This window comes from Hordeum vulgare, chromosome 6H (genome assembly GCF_904849725.1).
Source record: "Hordeum vulgare subsp. vulgare chromosome 6H, MorexV3_pseudomolecules_assembly, whole genome shotgun sequence".
NCBI lineage: Eukaryota > Viridiplantae > Streptophyta > Magnoliopsida > Poales > Poaceae > Hordeum > Hordeum vulgare.
In genome coordinates, this window is record NC_058523.1 from 499,888,575 (window position 1) to 499,900,664 (window position 12,090).

General features: G+C 44.0%; 1 protein-coding gene across 1 annotated transcript; it reads right to left on the minus strand.

Annotated features, from left to right (window-relative positions):
• Window positions 1-1,263: 1,263 nt before the first annotated feature.
• On the minus strand, window positions 1,264-4,061 carry LOC123403168. Its single transcript, XM_045097127.1, has 4 exons — window positions 3,696-4,061; window positions 2,247-2,330; window positions 1,843-1,996; window positions 1,264-1,683 (listed from the first exon to the last, which is right to left on the minus strand). The coding sequence occupies exons 1-4, from the start codon at window positions 4,036-4,038 to the stop codon at window positions 1,467-1,469; spliced, it is 798 nt and encodes a 265-aa protein (XP_044953062.1). The 5' UTR covers window positions 4,039-4,061; the 3' UTR covers window positions 1,264-1,466.
• Between the last annotated feature and the right edge of the window lie 8,029 nt (window positions 4,062-12,090).

The following is a 12,090-nucleotide window of genomic DNA, read 5'->3' on the forward strand; positions in this document are numbered from 1 at the left end:
GTCCCTGCTCGTCTGATCGATCATGTACCATTATTCAATGGGCGCATCATGGCCGACACAGGACAGACAGGGCCGTGCCACCCGCCCCGCTCCCTCCGCGGTAAATTGTAAATCACAAAATGATCTGTGTTTTAAATAAATTCATCTGTCTAACTTTTTATGTGTGATAGAAATGCGTTACACATTGTCGTACGACGTCTTATATTTAGACGCCATCCCATTTACGGTTCATGTCCAGAACCCTAAGTCAGTGTATGACGTCTAAAAGTAAAGCGTCACACTAGACTGCGGCGCCTAGGCTCCGGCGCCATACAATATAATGTTATTTTTTTTAACGAACATCACAGCAAAAAAATCGAACAAATGAATTTAATTTGAATATAGGTCATTTTGTGATTTTGTTGCGTCCTTAGTTTAAATTTGTCTATTTTGCCTTCCTCTGCAGTTCCTCATCTCCCTACTGTTTTCATATGTAAGTACTGAATTCGAAAGAAAAATCATGAAGCAATATAGCCTGAAAATCCGGTCACAATTCACAAATGTTACGGCAGAAGGTCTTAAGCTTTAAGATCCAAAGACCAGATCATCACACCACTAACAAGACCTAGAAAGAAATAGACTGTAAACGCGAGTAAAAAGTCTCCACAAGGGGTTCACCTTAGACTCAAAACCGATCTATAACACCGTGCAATTTCAAGCCAGTTCTTAGTAGTACAACAAATATGATGCACCCAACTTAAACAAAACCAAATAAATGCATAAAGGTAGTAATAGTCAACAAATCGTGAAGCATTGGAGACCATGAGCGTGTCCAAGGGAATCCCGGAAGACAAGGCCCTGGTAAACGGCACAAAGGTAGTAATAATACGATCAGCATCGCGGGCACGACTGCATCTGTCCTTCCCCGTGGATTGCTTTCATGTTGGCCATGTTATGCCACATGCCGCCACATTACTAGACCCACCTCGCACTTAACATCTTCAGATTTGCTCAAACAACCTCTCCCTCCCCTATCAAATGCATAATTGGCTCAACACTGCAGGCTTCTATGATTAGCAAGAATCCAATGAGAATTCTGAACTATGAGCTAAGATTTCCATGTTCCCTAATTACAGCATGAAGCACGACCAGTTCAGTATTCAGGGATTCTATCTATTGTTCCGCAAGTTTCATGGGCATTTTGCCAAAATTTCAGGGGGGCGCGGTTCACCTACGGGTAGATTCAGGAAAATGCCCCATGAAGCAAAAGAGGCCCCGAGCAAATTACTTGAACCTGACTTTGCTGGAAACATTTTAACGAATACAGCTTACAAAACAGACCCAAGTACCACAGGGAACTGCAAATACAAGAAACAAATCTTGAACTATCCGCGATGTAGTGGCACAAGCTTACTCAGGCAAAGAGATTGTATTCTACCTAGTGTACAGTTACAGATTGGGTGCACCAGCAGTCCTGCTGACACCAATTAGTCGAACTGTTGCCGCAGAGCCATCTCAGTCTCGCTCTTCCACGATGCATGTGACGATTGCCCTCTCATCCTCTTCACTTTCTCCTTGTCCTTGACAGCAGAACCCTTCTTCTTCTCGGGTTCTTTTGCCTGCACTGGTCTATCGTTGCAAACAGGGCATACCATTCCTTGGGCGTGTGAATAGGTCTTTGGTATACCACATTGGAGGCACATTCTACAAACCAAAGAGAAAAAAAAACTGTTAGGAGCCCTATGTAAGACATAACCAGGAGCGACAACAGATCGTACAAAGAATTCAGACATATTATGCTCGCCATGCTTTTGTTTAGTAAATTCATAGTTGAATTTGTCAATCAAAGTGGCCATTAGTTACCTTAGAAGCTCGGCAGCATCTTCTGGACCAGGATTTGCAGCGCCTATTTTCCTCTTTCCATCAACAGAACCTGGAGGGTTGCCACCATTCTTCATGTCACTGCTAACTCGTTCGTGACCAGCAACCAACTGTGGTTTCGCCGACAGAACAGCAACTGGAGATAGTTTTCTAGTCAGATTAGCCAGGAGATAACATGAATTCAGAATGAATAATTAGCATGAGCATAAGTGCACTACTAGGAATTTTATCAGATGCTAGCACATATGATAAGATGCTTTACTATCTATCCCATATTCAAGCATATTAACAAGCTATATGATATTTCACAGATTAGTAACTGTGCCCATCCTATTAAAAAGGGCATAACAATGTAACTTGGGTCTTAGATGAACATTCAACAGAACCTGGAGGATTGGCACCATTCTTCACGTCACTGCTAACTCGTTCACGGATGGCAACCATCTGTGGTTTCGCCGCCACAACCGCACCTGAACATAGTTTTTAGTCAGATTAGCCAGGAGGCAACTTGTATTTGAATTATAATAATTGGAATGAGTGGAAATGGGGATATCATCAGAAGCCAGCACAGATGATAAGATCTGCTTTACTATCCATCCCATATTTAAACATATTAACAGGCTATAAAATTCTGTATCATAATACAGATCCAATTCAAAATGGCCAATTATATCCATTTGATGTACTCACACAGAGGATGGCAGGTTTTTGTCAACTTATTCCGTCAAAAAGAACTGCTTGACAAATATTTCCATGCAAATCTTTCCTGCAAGAAGCTAGATAGATACCCAGATCTATAGTCCTTCTAAGTTGTCTAGCAAACACACTGAAGAAAGAACAGTATACTAGACACAGAACAAAACACGTTTACATATTTCTCGCCTTGTCCTGTGATCTGAGAAATGGATGCCAATTCAATTATGCAATTTCTAGCCCCAGTATATATATAGTACACAAGTAGCATATCACAATAATGCGATTGCAACCCTCATTGTTTACATCAAACTAACAAGATGCTAATATGTTGAATGCAGAACTAAACAGGAAAACATCTGTCTTCATTTGTATAATTGTATTCCATCTCTCGTTTCTATCCTAAATATGCTGGCCATGCCATCATCTTGGCTTCATGATACTTGTGTATAGCAATTAATCATTATTAGGACATGTAAAATAACAACATAAACAAACACCAGTTCCCCTGATTTTACTCATTTATCACAAATAATAGACCGGGCATGCCACTCTGAACTACTGGGCACCATAAACACACCAAGACAACTACAGATAAACTAATTTCCTGCAGAACCAGTGCACTGCATAGTTTTAAATTGCGGGCGAAGGGAAATCGCGGAAGGAAAGTTTGCCGCGATAGGTAACGAAGAAACGGCGCAATCTCCGGCGATTGCGGCGTGATCTCCCGCAATTCTGGGAAGGAAGAAAATCGTGGGGCAGATTTCACGCAGAGATAGCGCCACGATAGCGGTCTTTTCGCCGGCGATTTAAAACTTTGGTGCATTGTAAGTTAGGCTAGAATCAAATCGACCAGCTCCAGGCTCTAGCAAATATCAGTGTGGCCACGCAATCGAAACACTAACCCCATGTCCCTATATCAATGCAATTCCACAACCAGAGACCACTAAGAAACTCGACACTACAGCAGCAACAACAAAACCTCATCATATAATACGCTGACTATGCCATGTTTGAACTGTAGATTCTGGTTTTACCACTAAATCCCCACTGCAAGTGTCAAACACAGCCAGTTGTGAACCAGCCCAACGATCAAAGCACGATAATCTGCTGGAAAATTATCAGTAGTTTAAACGTCTCACCGGGAGGTGGCGGCTTTCTCCTCTGCTTGGAGTTGGAGCGGCGATCGAGCACGCCGAGCGCCTCCCCGACCTCCTCGGGCTGGGCCACTCTGCGGTTGAGGAAAGCCGGGGGGCCGGAGATCTCGGCGAAGACATCTAGCGCCGAGGGCAGCGAGGAGTCCCCATCTCCGGGGCTAGGGTTTACGCGGGGGCGGGGCTTTGCAGCCGGCTTCGGTGGAGCGGACTTCTCGTCCCCGTCAGATCCGGCCTCTTCGGCTGATGAGTCGCCGGAGTCGCTGAGCTCGGCGGCGGCGGGGTCCTCGTCCTCGGCGGAGGAGTAGCCCCCTAGAAGTGCTAAGCTCATCTCCGTGTCCGTTGTTGTTGGGCTTTCCTGGCTCGAGCCGCCGCAAATCTATACTAGCAAACTCCACGACGCCAGCGCCGGGCGCGTCTCTGAAGTCGAGATGGGCCGGTCCATCAGCGCGGCATGCTGCAGCCTAGTTTTTTTGACGTTTTCTTTTTTCGTTTTCCTTTTTTTTAAATTTTGTTTATACTTTCAAATATTCTAAATACATACTTATATTATAAAAACACTCTACAAATTACATTTAAAAAATACTGAACAAGAATTTGAATTTTTTTAATTCATATAGAGAAAACGTTTATCACATATACGAAAAATGTATGCAGAAAACAATGTATATGAAAATATTTCATCGCGGATTTACAAATGTTAATCAAGCATTTTTTTTAAGTATATGAAATATCTATAGAATTTTTTTGACCATGTATTGAAAAATAATGGAAAAAATGTGGTCATGTGTATAAAAATGTTAACCAAGCATTTGAAAAAATATTGAACAAGTATTTGAAAAATGTTAATAAGAATTTGATTTAATTTTAAATATGTTTAGATTTTTTGACCATGTATTAAAAATGATCATTTTTTCCTCATTTATCTAAAAATGTTAATTGAGCATTTGAAAAATTGTTGAAAAAGTATTTTGGAAATGTTAATTGTGCGTAGAAAAGTTAACCATATATTAAAAAAATGTTCAATGAGGCATTTAGAAAAAATATATTGAAATGTATAGAAAAACTGTTAGCTATGTGCTAAAAAAGCATCTTGTGTTTTAAAGATGTTAATCAAGGATTTGGAAAATGTTTAAAATTTGTGTATAAAAATGTTGATCATGTATTTAAAAAATGTTAAACTTATATTTGAAAACTGCTAAACATGTATTAGAAAAATGTAGTTGTCACAACCCTAGAATATTTGTTTGTAAATAGTTGCATTTAGAGGTAGTCATGCATCATGTTTAAAGTCAAAGAAAGTTGAATTAAGGAAATTTAGGGCCTCAAAATTCAAATAAAGGGAAAAAACCATAAAATGCATTCAATGATTCCAAAATGTCCTTTAAATAGTCCTAAGAATTTTGGCAAGAGTTGTTATCCAAATCAAAATTTATAAACAGTTTAAGGGAATATTTAGACTTTGAATTTAAATCACTACTGTATTTGAATTGGAGTTATATTCATAATATGTAGAATATAAGTTCAAATGTTTCTAAAATATTTTCTGTGCACTTGGCTAGGTCCAGGTATCTGCATACAAATATTTATAGTTTTGAATTTGTTTGAATTTAAAACAGTGGCAAAAGAATAAAAAATAAAAACAAAAGAAACCTTACGAGAGGGCCGACACTATAGGAGCGCAATTTCCCACACGCGAGTCGTCTTCCTCCTTTGCTAGCAGGACGACATTATGTCACTCGTGCACGCGTCCTCAACCACCTCGTGCTTCTCACCACCAAGGCGCTCCCATGCTTATCTCCTTCACCAAGAGACATGCACGAGCGCCATCTCTCTTTTGCCTCTCTCCCTAGACTTGCTCCTCTCATATATCCCTCTCTCCCGAGCGAGACACACAGGTCGTCATCACCGATGTTACCGTTGACGCAACCAATGGCCGCCGAGAGCCAAGCCTCCATGTTTGGGATCTCTAACGTCAATCATAGCTTCACCACGCAGACGACCGTGATTTTGAATGCCCCACAACATCTCCATCGAGCCCGTCTTCAACCTCCTAAACTCAATGTCATCATAGTCGATTCCTGACGTCTAGTATGTCCCCGAGCCCGCTGACGTTCTCTGTGGCATCCATGTGAGCTCCTAGTCCTCCCCCTATGCCCTCCCCATCTTTCTCGTCCGCTAGTTGCCGTCCCCGTGCACCCGAGCTCTGGTCGCCGCCATTTGAGAGGACGTGGATGTCGCCTAGAGTAGGCGTGAATAGGAATTGTAAAATAATTACGGTTTAGGCTTGAACAAATATAGAATAAAACTAGCGTTTAATATGTTAAGCACAAAATCTAAAATAATTAGGTTCACCTATATGTAGCAACAACTTATGCAAAGCAAGATATATAACATGAAACAATATGACTATCACAAAGTAAAGTGCATAAGTAAAGCGCTCGAGTAAGAGATAACGAGGGGATGCAGAGACAACGATGTATCCCGAACTTGACACCCTTGCGGATGCTAATCTTCATTTGAAACAGTGCGGAGGCACAATGCTGTAACGACCAAGATGCGGTCCTTTCCGATCTGGGGGTCGAGGCCCCCGAATAGGAAAGAAGCACATCTAAGCGTTTCGCAAGCAAGTAACATAGCACAAATAATAATTCAAGTAGACAATTCGGGATTCAACTGCCTTCTTATTAATAACTCAGAGTACAACACAGATACAAACAAGGTAGTTCCGCTACGGACTACAAAACATGGAAAATGCTATGCTACCCTGCTGCAGGCCCACGATCATGACCACGCCTCAGTCCTCTGGATAGTTCACGTAGAGGCGGTCTGTCTCCTCGTCGTACTGCCACGCCAGCTGGGTGCCGTTGGGATCATCTGTCTCTGGGGTGCCTATACCTCCTGGGAGTTTCGAAGGAATCCGTGAGCCACGGGGACTCAGCAATCTAAGACCTTGGTGCCAGAACTAGTCATGTTATTGGGTAGGTTAAGGGTGGAGTGTATCAGGCTGCATCAACCTATGTTTGATTAAGTGGCTAACTTACGCAAAATAGAAGTGAAGGTGGACTACGCTAGCGGTCGGGATTACTTGATCACTAAGTGATCCTGAACACCTACCTACGACATTCATAACCCCACCGTGTTCCCGATCGAAGAGAGATCTTCGACGGGACAGTCACGGTTACGCACACAATTGGCAATTTTATTAGTTTATGTTTAAGTTCTCTAATACCGGATGTTAACAAAATATTCCAAGTTGCCACATAACCGCGGGCACGGCTTTCCGAAAGATTAAACCCTGCAGGGGTGCTCCAACTAGTCCATCACAAACGAACACAGGCCGCAAAGGCATCCTCTATCACGAATCTCGTGATCTCGTCGGATTCCTTAGAGGAAAACCTCAACTCTCGGGGAAACCAAAGCTTCACTGGGATTCCTATACGCAAGATATACCGCTAAGGTAAGACAAGGCTAGCAGGACCTCCCGACGTGTCGACGACCCTGATAAGAGCCGCGTATCTCAGTCTCAGGACACGCCGGATGAGCGATGGTTACCACGCCAAAACACCGAGTTGCCCCGGGGAGCGTAATAAGCTGCTCTGGGTTGGACCAACACTCATGAGGAGCACTGGCCCGGGTTGTCGATTAAGATCCTCGGGGTAGCTATTCCCTATGCAGTTTATTATTAAGTGATTAGCAAATTAACACCAAAGTTGGGTCCTGCCGGACAAGTCTTAGCACTACACGATTTATCAAGGGGGTCCCCATAACAACCCCGAACGTGTTAGGAGCGATCATTATGGAATCAAACACCAGTAACCGGTAACTAAGGGCGGCAATAACGGAACAAAGCACCTGGCAAAAGGCTAGGCCTCCCGTCATTTACCAAGTATATAGGTGCATTAATTAAATAACAGAGTTTAATATAATGATATCAAGCTCATGTTTATCACATGAGTGAAAACCACCTGCAACTAGCAATGCTAACATTAGTAGCTCAGCAAGCCTACTTAGCCACACAAGTTTGCTAGGAAGGAGAACGGTGTTTGGGCTCATGGCATTTCAAGAGGCCATTTATTTCAGTGGTAGGCAGCGAGCAATATGACATGGATACGAAACTAACATAACAAGTCTAGAGATGGAATCAAGGTCATATCATCTTGCCTGTGATATCCTCAGCTTGGAATGGTTCTGGTTCGTCCTGCACGTACTCTCCTGACTCCACGTATTCGTTCTCCGATCCCGGTGCTACCCAACATAAGAATAACAGCCAATGAACAACAACACCACAAGATGCAACAATCACATGATGCATGAGATGAAAATTGAGCATGCACCACTATCTCTATCACTAGCACAAGCAAAAAATAAGCTACTGCAAGTTTCTAGACATAACTGTACACTAAGCTACTTTACATGCATGAGAATGACATGAACAAATGCGGCTCATGAAAACGGTGCAAAACCATATAAAGAACATTGCAAACGGAGCTACGGATCAACGGGAATCAACGAAACAAGATATGAAGCTCTACGTGGAAGATTCAACACCACACTCACATTTGGCACAAATCTGGTATTCCCAGGTTGCCAAGACAAATAAAAACCCAACATGAATGGATTGGAGCAAGGAAGAACACCACAACATCAACTAAGCACACACATTGCCCAAGATGACAAAACTACATAATCTGCCATTATCTGCATCTTAGCTCTTTGGGAGCTGCATGCAACATAGCTACATGTCTTCAAACATGACAAATAATATATGTGGCTGTTGCCAACCAAGAACAATACAAGCACCAGCAAGAATCACAGCAAAAGGAATTAAACTCTAGAAGATACAAGGTCACAAACTTTCCAAAAAACCATCAGATCTCAGGGACTTGGTGAAAATTCATGCACCTGAGTTTGTGTCTCTGTTCTGAAGCTTTTTGACAACAATCAAAACACAACCTACTGGACACCAAATGATTTGAAAATTGACAGGAAGCTTCACAAACATACCAGGTTCAAAACCCTAGCACTGAACTAAGGCTAGTTCTCAACAGAATGACCAGCACATCCTCATCTATAGGGGAAGAAAATATTTCCAGAATCCCAGACTTCGTGAAAGTTCAGATTTCACTAAACTGGAAATTTTCAGCCACATGCCCACTTTGTCTAGGCATAGTTTGCACACACATTACACCAAGTGATAATTGACACCACTATAGTGTAGAGCAAAACCCCTACTACTAACACACAAAAACTCATGCCCTTGGGCTCCACCTATTCCATGGAATCAAGGCTCAAACTTGCAACAAAACTGAATATGTCAACTCCATAAGGTATCCTACTAAGACAACAACTACCAAGGTTGGGTCCATGTGCACAATGAGAAAGTGACATGGGGGTTTGAACCCCATGTTTGTGTCATGCACATCAACATCACAAGCACCTCTACCAAACTATCACCACACACAAACACCATGCCCTCTCACATATAGACATGTGAAGGTGCATAGTTTTGCAAAGGTGGGGAAGTTCCCCACACACACATATACTCCACATCATTCACAACAACATCATGCTCTTAAACCCAAGTACAACATGAGGGGAAAATACTAAGCAAGTAACTTGGAAGCATCACCTCTCAAACACTTTTAGTAGGAACCACAAGTGGTGTGCACTCACTACAAACACATCTCCATACCTACACCATCAACTTCACTTACAACCCCTATGCACACATTCCTATTTGCAATCACACCATCAACATAAACTAACAAGACCACATACACACACATATCACTTAAGCCACCAACACCATCTATCACAATACTAGTGTGTGCAAAACACACACACAATACACTCTGCACCCATCTACACTAGCAGGGAAAAAATATTAAATAGGACACCTTGCTGTCTATGCATAAGAAAAAGGACGTAGCAAAATAAAAGGAAAGAAAAAAAACAGAAATATGCATCAGGGCTCCTGGGAATCAAACCCAGTACCCTCTGGTGCAACAATCTACCCTTACCACTCTGCTACTGCCATATAATCGACAAAACAGAGGGAAACAGGCGGGTTAAGGCTGCCTGCTGGAGCTACCAATATCAATTCGATGGAAAAATACTGCAAAAGGGGTGGTGCGCCGAATGGGACTCGAACCCTGCACCTGTTGGCAAACAAACAGGGACAACACCACTGCGCTACGAGACGGCTACTGTTGGAACTGGTGAAACGAACCAGCTAAGCTATATGCAACAGCCGAACGAGGCTTTGCACCGAGACACACCAGCGTCAGGGAGGTTGCCGGGTTTCCCTCGTCGGCGTTGCTGCTGCTGCGCTGTGCTACAGAGGAGGAACGCACGAGAGCTACCCACAACTACCGCGTACTCTCACCAACCTACTACCTAACAAGAACTGCACTACACATGCAACATCACGATCATCTACCTACTGTCGATCTTCAACGACAGAGAGGCGCGGCGGCAGAGAGTTTGTCGGCTCCTCGTCGTGGAGCTGCTGCTACCGGAGGCCGGAGCAAAACGAGGTGAAGGGAACCCCTAGAGACCCACTGCTACTGCACCTAGCTCTACCTAGATGGCAGGACCACCACCTGCAACTACTACTGCTGCTGCTTGAGACAGAGAGGATACGCACGCGCACACGCCGGATACAGGCTGATCCACGAAGGAGGAAGGAAGGAGAGGTTGATCCTCACCTTGGGGAGGAAGTAGAGGTTCGGATCAGAGGAGGAAGCCGGACCGGAGGGGAAGAAGACGTGCCGAGGGAGATCCTACCGTAGACCGAAGCAGTGACGAAGTGCACCGGGACCGAGGCGCTGACAGGTCGAGCTCGTCGGTGTGGTCGCTCCCCGACCCTACCGACGACGAGAATGGAACGCGGGGTCGAACCCCGAGCTCCTGGACATGGCGGACTCGCCGAACGGCGACGACGGCGGGGTAGACGCGGGCACCTACTCTGCTTCTCTCTGCTACTGTCTACAGAAGCCTACCTGCGGGGAGGAAGAGAGATGGGGAAGGTGGCAGCGCACTGGAGGGGGAGAAGGAACCCTACGGAGGAGGAGGAAGACCGGGGGCTTTATACACCTCGGGGAACGAGCTTGAGCCGCTGGATTGGGGGGAAGGCGATCGGGAGGTGGAGCGAGGTTCGTACCATGGCTGACGTCGACAGGTAGGAGATGAACGCGGGACTGGGCTACTGCTGCGCTACTGGGAGAGATGGGCCTCTCTGGTGGGAGGAAGCCCACCAGAGCGTCACTTAAAGGAAAAAGCCCTCCCTGCAGATTCCTATTAAATAAACACAGAGAAAAGGAAAAAGGCCACAGAGACAAGCAAAGAAGATAAATTAAAAACGAAAATGTTCCTGGGCCTGAAAAATAACAAGCTAATTAAATAAAATAACAGAATTATTTTTGGGGCATATGAAATAAATACAAAAAGACATTATAGATTCTGTTTTGTGTTTATTACGCCTTCAAAACACTTTTCAAAACACCAAATTTAGCACCCCAAATATGCCCACAATATTTCCTGAATAAAAGACATTTTTTTAAAACAGCTTAGGAGCAAGAAGAATTTGAACTTGAGAACAAAAGAGAGAAAAGGGTCTTTTGATTTAGAGAAGGGCTTGAAGTAAACAACCACCACATCAATTCTACTCACCCCAACATCTCATGAGCATCCCACATGAAATCACAAAATCACAAGCATCACCAGGTACCTAACCACAAGATCACAACCACCACATCAAATGCTATGACCATATTGCAACAACACAAGACATGGGCAAGACATGATATGTTATGCATGCATGCAAGGGAAGGAAGTAGTAAGGGACACACATGAAATCATGACACAAAATGACATCATCATACATGACAAGGTGGACCCACATGCAATAGGTTCCAAATAGGGAAGGTTTACACTTGGGGCACTACAAACTCTCCCACACTACAAAGAAGATCTCGCCCTCGAGATCTAAGATTGAAAGAAATCGGGAAATTCGGAACGGAGGTGATCCTCGTGTTCCCACGTAGCCTCTTTATCGGAATGGTGTGACCACTGCACTTTGAGAAACTTGACAGTCTTGTTACGGGTCTTGCGCTCAGTCGCCTCGAGAACCGCAACTGGGTGCTCACGATAAGAAAGGTCAGGCTGAAGGTCGATATCTTGAAGATGCACAGTGCGCTCGGGGTTCTTGAAACACCTCCGGAGCTGAGAAACATGGAACACATCATGGACATTTGCAAAGGTTGACGGAAGCTCGAGCTGGTATGCAAGGTCACCCCTCTTGCCAACCACTCTGAACGGACAAACGAAACGAGGCGCAAGCTTGCCTTTGATGCCAAAGCGCTGCATACCCTTCATAGGC